The 17,167-nt window shown below is 39.9% G+C and overlaps 1 protein-coding gene across 1 annotated transcript in view; it reads left to right on the top strand.

Moving 5' to 3' along the window:
• scn4ab (sodium channel, voltage-gated, type IV, alpha, b) overlaps window positions 1-15,475 on the top strand; it is a 47,662-nt gene extending 32,187 nt beyond the window's left edge. The window contains 15 exon segments of the mRNA XM_051393637.1: window positions 669-777; window positions 2,481-2,635; window positions 3,458-3,631; window positions 3,747-3,869; window positions 8,710-8,994; window positions 9,456-9,509; window positions 9,786-9,925; window positions 10,034-10,136; window positions 10,408-10,599; window positions 10,793-10,871; window positions 10,963-11,201; window positions 11,203-11,585; window positions 11,662-11,806; window positions 11,899-11,976; window positions 12,780-15,475. Of these exon segments, the coding sequence (XP_051249597.1) occupies window positions 669-777; window positions 2,481-2,635; window positions 3,458-3,631; window positions 3,747-3,869; window positions 8,710-8,994; window positions 9,456-9,509; window positions 9,786-9,925; window positions 10,034-10,136; window positions 10,408-10,599; window positions 10,793-10,871; window positions 10,963-11,201; window positions 11,203-11,585; window positions 11,662-11,806; window positions 11,899-11,976; window positions 12,780-13,139 (2,619 nt within the window). The 3' untranslated portion in view covers window positions 13,140-15,475.
• The last annotated feature ends 1,692 nt before the right edge of the window (window positions 15,476-17,167 follow it).

The raw sequence follows: 17,167 nt of genomic DNA, 5'->3' as shown, positions 1-17,167 counted from the left end.
TAAACAGTTGTTCTGTTCCATAGTTTCTTCATTTAGTTGTTTCATAAAGATGTGACATATTATTTATTTTATTTACTTAATTGAGTACAACAGAGAGAACGAAACAAAGAAAACTCAAAATCAGACATTAAATAGAATCAATGTTAAGTCTAAAATCGACCACCAATGAGACACTAAAGTTTTAAAATCCTCTGGAACAAATCCAGTTATAAGGTGGAAAGTAGTAAGAAGAGATAAACTGATGCAGGAGACCATAATGAATATAATGTAGGTCAATGTACTTATAGTTAACATAGTTTATATATTGCAATAAAACACTGAACTACATCAAACTGTTTAAAAATGGAGCAGCATAAGATTAGAGATTATCTCTATAGTCCGGCATAGACATGATGGTTGACAATCTTTTTCCTCAACACACAAATATGTTTTATTCTGATAGTAGAAACCCAGTTTTATCTTAGTGTCTGAGCCTGTTGCTCCAAATGCTGTTTAAAACTGCTTTTGTGTAAAATTCATTGGTATTTTCAGTTTCATTCAGATTGTGTATAGCAGGAAGATACAAACTGGAATTATGGGTTCTTGAGAATAAAATCATTTTGTGTTGTCATTATGTGATACAAACATTTAGGTTGAGAGGTTAAAATGTATTTCCTGTGCTTGTTCAGTGTGACCAGTCCTCGGTCTGCAGCACTGTGCAGAAACTTCCTGAAGTTCAGGAGGACGAAGAGGATGAAGATCAAAATGCAAACACACCTGTGGACTGCTTTACTGACAGTACGAACACACACACACACACACAAATAAATCAGTCATAGTGTAACAGACTGTCCTGGGTTTGTGTTTCTGTATTTGCAGAAGTGTGTCCCCTCAAAGTTGCCTCAAGACAGGAGTCTTAATGTTAGAGAAGAGTCCATAGGACAAACCCATGCATTATCACTATCTCAATCAGTATAAGCTCCTCTGGTCTAGTCCAACAGGTTGTGTTCAATAACAAGACCATAGATGGAGAGGGAGAGGAAGAGAGGAGATCAGTGCATCATGGGAAGTCTAGGCTTATAGCAGCATAACTAAGGGATGGTTCAGGACTCACTTGAGCCAGCCCCTAACTATAAGCTATATCAAAGACAAATGTCTAAGCCTACTCTTGTGCTTAGTTGGCACAACAGCACAGGTGATGGTAGTGCAAAAAGTAAAGAAAATATAACAAAATTCAACAAGATATTTAAGAATATAATAAAATAAATATACTTTATACAATCAAATAAAAGACAAGAAGCCTGTGTCTGTATGTTCATGTGCAATGTTTGAAAGTATTGTGTATGTACATGTTTAAATCAGTGTTGTCCTTTACAGTTTAAAAATCTCCAATATGCCTGACTTTTGCAATGTTACGTAAGTAAAAAAAGGCTTTCCTAGAAGTTTGCTGTATGTGAGAGTAAGAGGACATATCTCGATCAAAGATTACTTCAAGATTCCTGACAGTGATACAAAAGTTTCAGTTCAGTCAGGACCACTTTTGTCAAAAGAAAACTTTATTTCCAAATGCAGAATGTTATATTTGGCGCTATGGCTTTGTTCTGGGACCTCTCTGTTCTTCCATCTGCATACATGGAAATGGTAAGACAGGGAGAGCAGCAGCAAAGACCCTCTGGGGTACAGAACAAAGCAAGCATCAAGGACAAAAGAAATAACATTGATTAAATCAGACACAGCATAAAAGGAGGAGCAGGGGTGGAGCTGGGTTGCAAAGTGGCTTGCAGAGAAAGCAGCCAAGGTAGGCAGGCTAAAGCAACTTAAATAAGGCACCCTGAATGACATTTGGCAATTTGGATGCTTGAAGGGAATCAGCTGAGCCATCAGCTGATATGTGTTTATGATCAGCTGCAATCAGCTGATGTAGCTGGATTTGAGTGGACTAACGCTGTGCTCAATTTTTGGGTTTAAAATCATTGGGTTTTTATGTCCTTAAGGCATGCTAGTAATTTAGACAGTTGGTTAGTTTAATTCGATTGATAGATATTCTAAGAGGGTTAGGGAGTTTAGCGGTTAAGGTTAGTGTAAGTAAGATTTACTTTATTAATCCCCTATTGAGAAATTCTTCTTTTCACTTTTTTTTTGTGTGTATAAAATACTGAAATGCACACTCATCCACATGACCCTCCGGTTCCCAAGCCAAGTCCCTACACACTGAACTACTGAAAAACTCAAATCCAATTCATGAAGCTAAAAAGCAGGATACCAACACCAACTCAAGACAATATTTTGTTACATTTATGAACAAAGGAATAAATGTTCATTTCAGCTTTAATGTGAAATTGAAATGTTTAATTTTCAGTCTCCACTCTGAGGTGCTGGATTGAATGTTCACTTTTCTGATTCAGTTGTTAAGTAAGATCTCTGTATATATTTGAGTACTGTATATATTGTCATGTAACCAACTGTTTCAAATAAAATCTGTCTGTGTGCATATATTTCAGAGTGTTACCAACGCTGTCCATTCCTGGACATAGACACGTCTCAGGGCAGAGGGAAGGTCTGGTCTAATTTCAGAAGAACCTGTTTCTCCATTGTGGAACATAACTACTTTGAGACCTTCATCATTTTCATGATACTGATGAGCAGTGGAGCTCTGGTGAAGATTATTCCAAAATATTATGTATTATTGAATTATACATGATCAGATTTACTGTTGATACATTTGTATTTGCTTTCTTGTTTGCTGGTTTTATTTCTTCCTGTTAAGCATGTTGTTTTATTTATATGTATATGTATATATATATATATATATATATATATATATATGGAATGCCGTTTATATACCATGCCCTTTAGGAAATTATTGAAAGTCTGAATATATTCAGACTTTCATTCCATCCATTCAATAATTTCCTAAAGGGCATGCTATAATGTGTGTGTATATATATATATATATATATATATATATATATATATATATATATATATATGTAGTTTAAATACAGTCTGAGTGCTGCTCAGTCCTCCTGGAGGCTGATTGGTCTATTTGATCTGATCATGTGACTGAGTAGCTCAGATCTGATTGGTTCTCAAGAATGTGTGCAGTGTGAGTAATAACCTGGGGCAACAACGTGGCCGTCAGCAGATCACTGATAAACTGACCACAGAGCTACTAACATGACTAACAGTGGACTACAAAAATGACATTATGTGCTACTAACATGGCCACCACACCTTACACAGGTGAGGTTACCGTTAACTCACTCAGATTAGATTGTTAGTGTATGAGTGGTACAAGTTTTTAGTGTCACCAAGGTGGCTCTCTTTTAACCTGGTAAGATTATGGAGAAAATGCAAGACACAAATATTTGAATAATTTATTTTATTCTAATTTATTACTGAGCCAGCAAAGACAGACAAACTGGCTTTATAATACATCCCTCGGCCCCTGCAGTGACATTAGTCTGTGTGTCAACAGGCATTTGAGGACATCTACATGGAGCAGCGTCAGGTCATAAAGACGGTTCTGGAATATGCAGACCAGGTGTTCACGTACGTGTTTGTAGTAGAGATGATTCTTAAATGGGTCGCCTATGGATTCAAGACTTACTTCACCAACGCCTGGTGCTGGCTCGACTTCCTCATTGTAGACGTAAGAACGTGAATACCTGTGGTAGTGTGTAACCATAGTAACAGTACTTATTACACAAACACTGTAAAACGTTGAGGTGATATGATGTCATCACCAGGTGTGCTGTGTCTTACAGGTGTCTCTGGTGTCTCTGACAGCAAACATCCTTGGATACTCTGAGCTGGGAGCCATCAAGTCTCTGAGGACTCTGAGAGCTCTGAGGCCACTGAGGGCCCTGTCTCGCTTTGAGGGCATGAGGGTGAGAAACAGCCTGTCGGTCCAGATGGTCCTGAGGTACCAGTAGGTACTAGCTGTTCTATGGCCCAGGGACAAACTGAAAACTTTGTAAACCTTGGGCCCCGAATACCAAGAAGAAACCTGAAACACTTTATAGTATGACAATAAATTATAGTTATTTACAAACCATAATTAACCAACCAAACTTTTAAGGATAACAAAAACATGTAAGGTGGCAAGGTCTCCCAAACTATAAGATAAAAGTTCAACTGACACAGAAAAACACAATTCTAAGCTTCCTAACTAGCCACTACACAGGAGGAAACTGAATACAAAATAAATAGCGGGGAACCCCTATAGTGCTTCTTAAAAGTTACTAACCAACACAGTTACAGAGTGACTAACACAGCATTAGCATGTGACATGTTAGTTGCATCCATCAACATAAATAAAGATGGATGATATGACAGCTGTGGTAATCTCTCTCTGTCTTCCCCTGGTGGCTGACTGCAGTTTAGACTCTCTCTCTCTATTTCCCTCTGGTGACTAACTGCACTATAGACTCTCTCTCTATCTCCCCCTGGTGGCTGACTGCAGTATAGACTCTCTCTATCGCCCCCTGGTGGCTGACTGCAGTATAGACTTTCTCTCTATCTCCCCCTGGTGGCTGACTGCAGTATAGACTCTCTCTCTCTATCACCTCCTGGTGGCTGACTGCAGTAGACAGTAGGTAGTGGGTTTCTGTCATTTTAGGTCATTCTTATCATGCTGATGTTTGTTTAAGTATATGTGTTTAGTTTTAATTAGTTATTTTAATAAATAAAAAGGGGTGAATAAATAAAAACAGGTTTCACATCATGATTGACAGCTGAGTCCTGTTCGCCATTGAATCGGTCGGGCGCATGGGTGGGATCACAATTCCGCAGAGCCAACCCTGTGCAGACTCTGGTTCCAAATGACAAAACTAGTACAAACCACAAAAATTGGGGCAGCTAGAGGGTTTATGTAGAAACCCTCCAGCATTTGGAGGGTTCACAGAGTGACTCCAGGTGTGGGTGAACAGGCCCTTAAAGAGGGGCAGACCTGAAACACAGAGAGAAAAAGACCTCTCTTCCAAAAAGAGAAGCCACAAGTCAGTGGATGTAAGGGAAAACTGCCTTTTAAGAGGCAGAAACCTAGGACAGACCGTTCGGCTCTAGGTGGGTGGTCGTCTGTCTCGACCAGTTGGGGTGAAAGAGAGAGAGAGAGACAGAGAGAGAGAGAGAGAGAGACACAGACAGACAGACAGGTGCACAGCAACAACAGTAGCAACAACTACATTAATAGTAGTGACTGATGATGAACGGTGGGGGACAATGACAATTATGAGTAATAATAGTAACTGCAGTAATAATAATATTAATAATATTAATAATAATAACAATAGTATCAGTGATATTAGCAATTGCAGTCAAGCAGGACCATGGCAGGAGGCACCACCAGGATCCATGAGAACCTGCAAGACGAGAGAGCACAAGAACTCCGGGGAATTGCAGTTATCCAGCCTAGAAGTAACAAATGCATGGATTACTTTTTCTGCATCCATCTGTGACAGGATGTGTCTAAATTTTGTAATATTACGTAAATGAAAGAAGGCAGTCCTAGAGGTTTGCTTTATGTGGGAATTAAATGACATGTCCTGATTAAAGATAACTCCAAGATTCCTGACACTGGTGCTAGAGGCCACGGTAATACCATCTAGAGTAACTATATCTTTAGACAGTGAGTCTCCTAGGTTTTTGTGAAACTAAGTACAAGAATTTTAGTTTAGTTTAACATCAGAAAATTGCAGCTCATCCAGGATTTTATGTCCTTAAGACATGTTTGTAATTTAGATAATTGATTAATTTCATCAGGCTTAATCGATTGATATAACTGCGTATCATCTCCATAACTGTGAAAGTTAATGGAGTGATTCCTAATAATGTTGCCTAAAGGGAGCATATATAAAGTAAATAGTATTGGTCCAAGTACAGAACCTTGTGGAACTCCATGACTAACTGTAGTATTTATTGAAGCTTCATCGCTAACATGTACAAACTGCGAACGATCTGATAAGTATGACTTAAACCAGCTTAGTGCGGTTCCTTTAATGCCAATTTGATGCTCAAGTCTCTGTAAAAGAATATTATGGTCAATGGTGTCAAATGCAGCACTAAGATCTAATAATACAAGTACAGAGACAAGTCCATTGTCAGAAGCAATCAGAATGTCGTTATTAACTTTAACCAGAGCTGTCTCTGTGCTATGATGAACTCTAAATCCTGACTGAAAATCCTCAAATAAGCTGTTGCTATGTAAAAAGTCACACAACTGCTTGGCGACTACTTTCTCCAGAATCTTAGAGAGGAAGGGGAGGTTAGAAATCGGTCTATAGTTGGCTAAAACCCCTGGGTCAAGAGTGGACTTTTTAAGAAGGGGTTTAATTACAGCTACTTTAAAGGACTGTGGTACATATCATGACAATAAAGAAACAACAACACAGAGTGCCCAGTTATCCCAGTTGGTAGAGCTGGTGACCCATGTACGGAGTGGCTGCAGTGGCCCGGGTTCGAATGCAACCTGTGGCCCTTTGCTGCGTGTCATCCCCTTTCCTGTTGATCTTCAGCTGTCACTATCCAATAAAGGCAATAAAAGGCCAAAAAAATAACTTAAAAAAAAGAAACAAACAACAACACAATACTGATCAATCCCCCAACTTGGTTGTCTGTATTTAAAAACAGATTCAAATATTTTAATTACTTGACATGTATTTCAGTCCTGTCTAGATCTCTGACCTGCTAACCCAATAGAAGCCTGAAATCCAATTCTAGGAATCTGTTAGTAGTTCCTGGATTGAGACCAAGTGTCAACCTATCGTGACGTCACCCATTGATTCGTAGAGAACCGTTTTGAAGACTTAAATTCCGTGTTTTGGCCACCGCCATGACAGTTAGACGAAGCAAGCACGAGCCAGCAGATGTGACGTACTGCAAGTTGATTTATGCTCATTGTCTGGCAGTTTTGACTCATCAGTAGCAGGAAACAATGGCAGCTCACATGGTCACACACAATCTCATATTACAGTTCACTAAAATATGTTTGTGAACAGATTTTAAGAGAATTAGTAAAGACTCTTGCTTCACATCTGATCAGCACTGCCTAGTTTGACAGTTTGATCTGAGTTTGGTGCGTTGAGCTGGACAGACTCACTAAGAATGAGCTGTCAATCACAAGGAAGCCCCGCCCTAAAGCATACTCTGCTTAATGGTCTATTTTACTCTAAATGGGACCATCATTTACTTGGAATCTTGGAATTATCTTTGATCATGATTTGTCATTTAATTCCCACATAAAGCAAACCTCCAGGACTGCCTTCTTTCATTTACGTAATATTACAAAAATTAGACACATCCTATTACAGACAGATGCAGAAAAACTAATCCATGCATTTGTTACTTCAAGGCTGGATTACTGCAACTCTTTATTATCAGGTTGCCCCAATAAGTCCATTAAAACGCTCGAATTAATTCAGAACTCTGCAGCACGAGTACTGACAGGAACTAGAAAAAGAGATCACATCTCTCCTGTACTAGCTTCTCTACACTGGCTCCCTGTAAAATTTACAATAGAATTTAAAATTCTCCTCCCCACCTATAAAGCTCTTCATGGTCAGGCCCCTTCATATCTTAAAGAGCTCATAGTACCCTATTACCCTTCTAGAACACTACATTCTCTGAATGCTGGGCTACTTGTGGTTCCTATAGTCTCTAAAAGTAGAACTGGAGCCAGAGCCTTCAGTTACCAAGCTCCTCTCCTGTGGAACCAGCTTCCAGTTGTGGTTCGGGAGGCAGACACCCTCACCACATTCAAGAGTAGGCTTGAGACGTTCCTCTTTGATAAAGCTTATAGTTAGGGCAGGATCAGGTGAGTCCTGAACCATCCCTTAGTTATGCTGCTATAGGCCTAGACTATCGGGGGATTTCCCATGGTGCACTGAGCTCCTCTCTTCCTCTCTCTTTCTGCACTCATTCATGTTCCATTAATGCTTGTTACTAACTTCACTTCTTCCCTGGAGTTCTTGTGCTTTCTCGTCTCGCAGGTTCTTATCGATCCTGGTGGAGCCTCCTGCCATGGTCCTGCTAGATTGCCATTGCCAATACTGTTGTTACTGTGCACCTGTCTGTCTCTCTCTGTCTCTGTCTCTCTCTCTCTTTCTTTCTCTCTCTCTCTCTCTCTCTCTGTCTGTGTCTCTCTCTCTCTCACCCCAACTGGTCGAGATAGACGACCACCCACCTAGAGCCGAAGGATCTGTCCTAGGCAGTTTTTCCTTTCCCTTTTTGCCAAGTGCTTGCTCATGGTGGTACTGTTGGGTCTCTATAAATAATGTTATAAAGAGTTCGGTCTAGACCTGCTCTATTTGAAAAGTGTCCCGAGATAACTTCTGTTATGAATTGGCGCTATACAAATAAAATTGAATTGAATTGAATTAAATCATGCTGTATGGAAAAAGACTGAAACTAGAGACTGAGACCATAAACTCATCTGGAAACTGTTTACTGAGCTCATTAATCAACTTCTCCATAAGACTCAATACTTTCAGAGTGAAGCTGCTCCCTGCTGGCTTTTAGAGAGAATGCAGGTTTTAAGACACTTCTGCGGTGGCTTCAAATTTCTGACCCAGAAGCTCAGTCCATTATATATACTGATAAACATATTTTTTATTGCATTTTTTTCTTCAGTAATTATTCATTCCTCTTTTACCTGGCATTTCTGTATTATTTGCAAAGTTAAGTGCTAGGTTTAATGTATTGACCTGTCTCTCTGTGCCTGTCTGTCCTTAGGTGGTGGTGAACGCCCTGATTGGAGCGATCCCATCGATCTTTAACGTGCTGTTGGTGTGTCTGATCTTCTGGCTGATCTTCAGCATTATGGGAGTGAATCTGTTTGCAGGAAAGTTTTATTACTGTTTTAATGAGACGTCTGAGGAGTTTTTTCTCCCTGAAATCGTCAACAATAAGACAGAGTGTTTGGCATTAATTGAGGCAAACTTCACTGAGATCCGCTGGAAGAACCTTAAAGTGAACTTTGACAACGTGGGGATGGGCTACCTGTCACTGCTACAAGTGGTGAGTCTCAATACTCAACATATGTCATACAAGTGATTACGTCTGATATATGAAACACTAAAACTATGAGATATGACAGGTTAGAGCATCAAAATAATAATATTTAACAATTTTTAATTAATTGTTGGTTGGTTAATTGCAGTGAACAAATTACCCTATGGGGATCAATAAAGGATAACGTAACATACCTAACTCTGTTTGTAGAACTGAATCTATTAAACCCCCACAACTGATGGCTACAATTAAACAGTAATCAGTTAAATATTAGCATATTTCTTCAGCACAAGAATAGTTCATCTGAGCTGACATCCTTTTCTGGCCACACATTTTTAAACCTCCTGGGTATCACTGTATGCAGATGACTGGTCTTTCTTTATATATCATATCATATTATATACATATATAGATTACACTTAGTTGTCTAAATGGAAACTGATTATAATGAGTCTCGTCTCTTTCAGGCCACATTTAAAGGCTGGATGGACATCATGTACGCAGCAGTGGACTCCAGAGATGTCAGTATATAAATAAATAAAACAATTTTGGTACTAGTACTTCTGTGAAGTACCCTTGAAACCTGTGCCTAGATTCATCTAAACCTTAAGTATTGTGCCAATCCTAACAAAACTAAAAGTGTTGTTTGTTGTGTGAAGATCTTTGCTGCGTCTCAAATTTGTACAACAATTTGTATGAAGCAAATCTGTGATATTGTGTTGCACAGGTAAAACTTATAATTGACTATAATTGACTCTGGTTACCATGGTTACCAAACTGTGTGTGTGTGTGTGTAGGTGGAGTCCCAACCGATCTACGAAGCCAATCTGTACATGTACATTTACTTTGTCTGCTTCATCATCTTCGGCTCCTTCTTCACCCTGAACCTCTTCATTGGAGTCATCATCGATAACTTCAACCAGCAGAAAGCCAAGATATGTTTACACTCACTGAAAGCTGTGTCCAGATTCAACCGTGATAGTAAATATCATTCTGTATCTGTCTGTCAGTGAGTTAACTGTCGCCTTTTCTTTTGTCTTTACATGGGAGGAACAGATATTTTCATGACGGAGGAGCAGAAGAAATATTATAATGCCATGAAGAAACTAGGCTCAAAGAAACCTCAGAAACCTGTTCCTCGACCTGAGGTCAGTTCAGTTACTTCCTGTATGACTTTATTTAAACCAGTAAACCAGTAACTCTTTTTAAAGAGTTCGGTCTAGACCTGCTCTATTTGAAAAGTGTCCTGAGATAACTTCTGTTATGAATTGGCGCTATGCAAATAAAATTGAATTGAATTGAATTGAAATTGAATAGAAGACAGTAGATACAGGTGTTCAGATGAGACCAGAATTAAAACATCAGTTTAAAGCAGTTTCCAGTCCTTCTTTCTGGGCTAAACTCGTGTTTCTTCTCAAGAATAAGTTCCAGGGTTTGGTCTTTGACCTGGTGACCCAACAGTTCTTCGACATTTTCATCATGGTGTTGATCTGCCTCAACATGGTGACCATGATGGTAGAGACGGACGAGCAGAGTGCGGAAAAAGAAATGATCCTGTACTGGGTCAACCTCGTTTTCATCATCATCTTCACCATGGAGTGCTCTCTGAAGGTTCAGTTATAGTTTTATATACACTTATAGTTTTTTATATTTCTATTATATTTTGTAATATTCTTATCTGTGATAAGATTTTACTCGTACACTGTACTTTTTTTGCATTATATTCCCCAATGTTGCTGTGTGTAACTTGAATTTTTCCTACGGGGGATTAATAAAGGTATATCTCATTTTATCTCATCTTAAGGTCATCGCGCTCCGGCAGCATTATTTTTCCGTAGGCTGGAACATCTTCGACTTTGTGGTCGTCATCCTGTCCATTGTAGGTGAGTCGGGAGAGTGTCTGGTGATGTCATTGTCTCATCTGGTGATGTCATCGTATTGTCATTCATTCTTGTCATTCTTTCTTCCCCTCAGGTCTCCTCCTTGCTGATATCATAGAAAAGTATTTTGTTTCACCCACGCTTTTCCGAGTAATCAGACTGGCTCGAATCGGCCGAGTCCTTCGCCTCATTCGTGGAGCCAAGGGGATCCGGACACTACTGTTTGCCCTGATGATGTCACTTCCTGCTCTCTTCAACATTGGCCTCCTCCTCTTCCTCATCATGTTCATCTTCTCTATCTTTGGCATGTCCAACTTTGCCTACGTGAAGAAGGGAAGCCATTATCGATGACATGTTTAACTTTGAGACGTTTGGAAACAGCATGATTTGTTTGTTTATGATTACCACGTCAGCTGGATGGGACGGTCTGCTGAGTCCCATCATGAACACACCACCGGACTGCGACCCCGCCATAGATAACCCGGGAACAACGGTCAGAGGGAACTGTGGTAATCCAGCAATGGGCATCGTCTTCTTCACCACCTACATCATCATGTCCTTTCTGGTGGTGGTCAACATGTACATTGCTATCATCCTGGAGAACTTCAATGTAGCCACAGAAGAGAGCTCTGACCCTCTGTGTGAGGACGACTTTGAAATGTTTTATGAAACCTGGGAGAAGTTTGACCCTGACGCGTCACAGTTTATACAGTACAGGTGAGTCCTCTTTCTGCAAGCTGGGTCTTCATCTGGGAATTTTCTGATCCTGATCTGACTCTGATGTGTTCCACAGTAAGCTATCAGATTTCTGCGACACTCTGAAGGATCCTTTGAGGATTCCCAAACCAAACACCATCAAACTGATCCACATGGATCTGCCTCTGGTTCCTGGAGACAAGATCCACTGTCTGGACATCCTGCTTGCACTCACTGCACAGGTACCATGACCCCTATACCCAGATCCAACAAAACCCTGTCCCCCGTCCACTGCTGATATTATATTATATTATATTGTATTACATGTCTGCAGGTTTTGGGTGATTCAGGAGAGATGGACACTCTCAAAGCCAGTATGGAGGAGAAGTTCATGGCCAACAACCCCTCCAAGGTTCTATTCTATTTTATTCAATTCAATTCAATTCAATTCAATTTTATTTGTATAGCGCCAATTCATAACAGAAGTTATCTCAGGACACTTTTCAAATAGAGCAGGTCTAGACCGAACTCTTTATAACATTATTTACAGAGACCCAACAGTACCACCATGAGCAAGCACTTGGCAACGAGGGCAAGGAAAAAATGCCTGTTAAAAGGCAGAAACCTAGGACAGATCCTTCGGCTCTAGGTGGGTGGTCGTCTGTCTCGACCAGTTAGGGTGAGAGAGAGAGAGAGAGAGAGAGACAGAGAGACAGAGAGACACACACAGCAACAACAGTATTGGCAATGGCAATCTAGCAGGACCATGGCAGGAGGCTCCACCAGGATCGATAAGAACCTGCGAGATGAGAAAGCAGAATTCTATTCTATTGTTTTGTTTTACCCATTATCTTGACCCACACTCTTCATCTTTATTCCTATTTAATCTCAGTGTTATTTTCCACATTCATACAGTATTCATACAATTCAATACAATACTGTGAACGGTTCATTTTTCAATATGTAGTCTAATGGGAATGACAGATGGTGGTAGAGCTGATATTTAAGTTTTAGATCTTCAGGCATGATTGTATTTGGAAAGAAGATTGGACCTTCAGTGGTTCATGATGAAAACAGGTCAAAATGTGAAAAATATTTTCTACGTTGACTTTATTTGTTGAAATGTTTTAAATGACTTGTCTCTTGCAGATGGTGCATTGGTCATTCATTGATATTGTTTATAACTGATTAGACTGTAATTATTGTTACCTACAGGTGTCATATGAACCAATCAGTAGCACTCTACGAAGAAAACAGGAAGAAGTGGCGGCGACAGTGATCCAAAGAGTGTATAGGAAACACCTCCTGCAGCGGACAGTCAAACTGGCGTCCTACAAATACAGAGAGAAGGTGGAGGGACGGCGAGACCAGAAGGCTCCGCCAGAGACAGAGGGACTTCTCTGTGAACGACTCAGTCAGCTGTATGGAAACATAGCGGAGACAGAGGAGCCCATCTCAAGTGAGGATCCCCCCGCCCGTGTGGAGCTTCAGAGCGAGTTTCTCCTCCACGCTGCTCCTCCTCTCAATGCCCCTGACTTCCTGCGACACGAGAATCTGAGGGAGTCTATTGTCTGAGGATGTTTCTGTAGTTTTTTCCTGTTTTTCCTCTGTACTGTGCAAACTCACCTCTGGTGTTTCTTGTTGGAGGAGCAGCTACAGCATCTGTGGAGACTCCGCAGAGCGTCAAGTCACAGCAGAGACAAGGTCACAGTGAACACTGCAGATCTTCGACCATCGATGACGCTTAAACTGTGTCAGTTGATTCGGTTCTTCCTGTGGCTTTGCACTTGAAAATGTCTTGTGCTGAGGTTTTTAATCTTCTAACAGTTCCCTTCTAACGCTGATTAACTTTATCCACATTATCAGTAACTCTGTTAGCAGCAATCTGTGACTTGTCTGTAAACTATCAGTCCCAGACAAGGTGATACCTTCCTGTTCCCAGGTGTTTCTTAGCTTTGACTGCTCCACAGTGTTCTTTATAGTCAGAAAAGAACTGTGTTTTGATGGAGATAGCCAATCACGTGGCTGTATTGGTGGTCAAATCTGTAACTAAATAAATAACTCTCACTAGATGACTTTATGACCTCCTAATCTGCAGTAACACCTTTTCCCTACCAGTCCCATTACCTAACCTTCCCCACCTACCTGCACACCTGTTCCTACTTTCTCCATCATCCCATTCCCATTCACTCTTTGCAGGTTGTTGTATGATCTGGTTTCCTTTTGCCTGCATGGTTCTGACCTGTTTTCTGACCACAAGAAACTTTTACTTTTCTTGTCTCTTGGTCATGGATCTGGGTTCAAACCTGTTACTTGTCAGTGGTTACTGACCGAGTAGGCAGCCACTTAGAGGGCAGCATTTAAACAGATCAGACCTGGTTACATTAGTTAAGGAGACTTAAATAGAGTTCAGGAATATTCAACAATATTGGAGGGAAAATCAAACTAGAGACAAAGACTGCCACCAGAGCTGAAAGAAAAAAAAAAATCTTGTTTTTACCATGTTGTTAGTACACTGGTCATGATATGTCCCAGTATTGATCTCAATATCTACTAGAATATATGAAACTAACTTAACTAAAAATTATTTTTCCATCTGAATCAGTGTCTGTGAGCAGTGAGTGAACAGGTTGTAGCGTAGCTTTGTTCCTCTGCTGCCTGTGAACTGATTTCTGTGTTTCTATGTAGGGATGAGGGTCAAAGGTTGTGACCTTTATGCTCCCAAGTGCCTTCTCTCTCCGCTTCCCTACAGTGTCAACAGTGTGCCACACTAACTAATGTTAGCTTATAAATGGAGTCCGCTAACGTCTACAAATGACCGACACCCACCACAACACAGAGTCCAACACAAAGTCCAAAGTCAAAGCTATCATTACTGAAAAGCTTGTGGGACATATTGTCTGATTGGCTTACAGCTGGATAACATTAGGTTTCTTTCTAACATAGGCTAATGAAGCAAATTACCATTAGCTAGCTTCATCAAAACTCCCAGGGCTGATTTGGCTGGTTGTCATTTGCAGGTTACTTTGTCGGCTGGTACCAGTTATTCAGCGTGGCTTTGTTGCACTTGTTGGTTAACCTTAGCCTGCTTGCTCACTCACGTTTTTGCTATCAAAATACTTTGAGTTGGCTCATATTAGCTTGCTTCCTGACTAACTTTATACTGCAGAAGGGCCACTAGTGTTACTGTTAACAACAGTTTAATGAAAGTTACACATAGACGTTTTAATAATCCGTCTCCATTTGTGGTATTCTTTGATTCTGCAGGTTGTTTTTTTACAGCTGACTGAGCTCTTTATGTGAATCTACAGCTAGTAAACATCAGTCAGACAATTACATATGTGGACCAGTTAGTTAACAGCCCATCCATCATCAAACTTGGGAAAAGTTAAAGGTCCAGTTTGAACCTGAACCTGAACTGATCAAAGCTACAACAGCTAAACGATAACATTATCTCCACAGGGGAACTAAGGACAATGCAACAAATATAACTTGAATTGACAAAAACTATGTTAAAAAGAGCAGTGTTTTGATTATAAAACAGGCAGATGAGAAATGTCCAAGGATGGACTTTAAGAGAAGTGGTTAATTAATAAAAATTGATCATTAATGACTGATTTTGTCTTTAGCTCCCTCTTCTTCACTGAGCGGATCCTCCTTTCTCTTTCTTTCTTTCTTTCTTATTTCATGTATTTTTGTATGGCGTATGGTATATCAGTGTGATTATAATATTAATCTTTGCAGTAATCATCAGTTGTCGCTTTTTCATATTTTGGTTCTTTAAGAATTCTCTCAATGTGATCGGCCCATGACTGTCAGAGTCATCAGCTTGCTGACTGGTCAATTTTGAAATGTTTGATGAATATCTTGTGACCTTCAGTGATGATTAACTGATTAAAGTTTTAAACAGAGAGCGTTTCCACTTTCATTCTTCAAGCTCACCTGATAGTAACATCTGCACACCATTATACCTGCACACCATTTTATGGGATGATATTTGTTTCCAAACACATCAGAGTTCTGTTGATTCTGTACCTAACTTTGGGTTTCATGATGTGGACTCTCTTTCTCCTACTGACTCAGAAGTGCTAAATCTTTTTCATTTACATTGAGATTTTGATTTGCCTTTCTGACCAGCATGTGAGCAGTATTTTACAATTATGTTCACTGGACTAAATATGCAGAATAGTTTCTAATGATTCTTAATAATTGGGCTGTGTCTTGGTTGGTTCCACTTCCTGGCTCAGAGGCAGCAGCAGCTGTTGTCCGGTCTAAATGGCCAAAGTTCAAAGAGAAAGACAAGAAGAGCAACAGCTGCCAATAGAACTGACATTACTCAGGATTACACACCACACACACACACACACACACACACACACACACACACAGACTGAGTATCTTGTTTCAGTCGTCAGTGATTCAGAGGAAATCTCAGCTGAAGAACATTTTGACTCTGAATGAGTTCTCAGTTTGTTCTGTCAACTGAAATCAGGTCTCTGTTCTATAAAATAAAACTCCTGCAGCTGCAAACACACAGAGAAATTATTAACAGAAACTCCACTGAAATCTTCTCTGGGAATAATATGTGTTTCTTAAATACTGACAGCAGGACAAGATGAATACACACATTTTTTTAAATAAAAAAAATAATCTGAAAGAAAAGGACAGTTAAACTCACCGGGTTAAAAACGGTACCACTGTCAGTTAAATAAATTTCCCCCTGGGGATCAATAAAGAATTTCTGATTCTGAACACAGCACAGAAAGAAAACCTATGAAGTAGTTTTATTAGTTTTTATATGTAAAATCTATTTGAAATTAGTGAAACATCTGTGAACAAGTTTGATGGTCATCAGATTCAATAATTAATAATAGTTGATTTTTAATTTATAATTTTTCTTTTTAACGGATTCATCAGAGTTGTTTTGTGTCTTCATCAGCAGAGACTTTATTTAGTCTGAATGCAGCTGTCGCCCTCTGCTGGACAAACGCTGAATTACATTGTTTACATTCACACAGATAAATTATTTTCTGTCTAAAATGAAGCCGTGGACAGGATGAAGGTTTTATTTGATTTATTTTTTCTTCATTTAACAAGATAAGTCAACTGAGAACCAATTTTAATTCACAATGACGACCTGGCCAACAGGCAGCAACAGTCAACACATCAAGTAAAACATGCATACAGCTAAGGCAAAAAACAGTACAGTTAAACAGAGTTAAAAGGAGTACCTGTGGCAGCTGCATTGAGTAGACGCAAGATGCACATGCTCCTCGTTTCAAATTTGTGCACTTATTTTATTTCACGCACACCTGTCTTAAAATGGCTTCAAAGAGTGGCAGATATGAAAAAAAGGACAACTTGCCGACTAGCTTAACGATGGAGGCTATCTCTGCGCTACTAGACCAGCACTGCTCGGCATTAGCAACAGACTTCAGGACCTCTTTTAGCTTACTTGAAACAAAATTCGACCAAGTCCGGGCCACCTTGGAAGACCATGGCCAACGTCTGAGTTCTCTCGAGCTTGTTTCAGAGGACCTGAGCCAGCGTGTCAGTGAGCTAGAAAATGCATGCTCCAGCCTCTGTGAAAGCAACTCCAATGT

The sequence above is a fragment of the Dicentrarchus labrax genome, unplaced genomic scaffold (assembly GCF_905237075.1).
Source record: "Dicentrarchus labrax unplaced genomic scaffold, dlabrax2021, whole genome shotgun sequence".
In the NCBI taxonomy this organism is placed as follows: domain Eukaryota; kingdom Metazoa; phylum Chordata; class Actinopteri; family Moronidae; genus Dicentrarchus; species Dicentrarchus labrax.
Note: the sequence above shows the minus strand (reverse complement) of the source record. Positions and strands in the feature narration are given on the sequence as shown.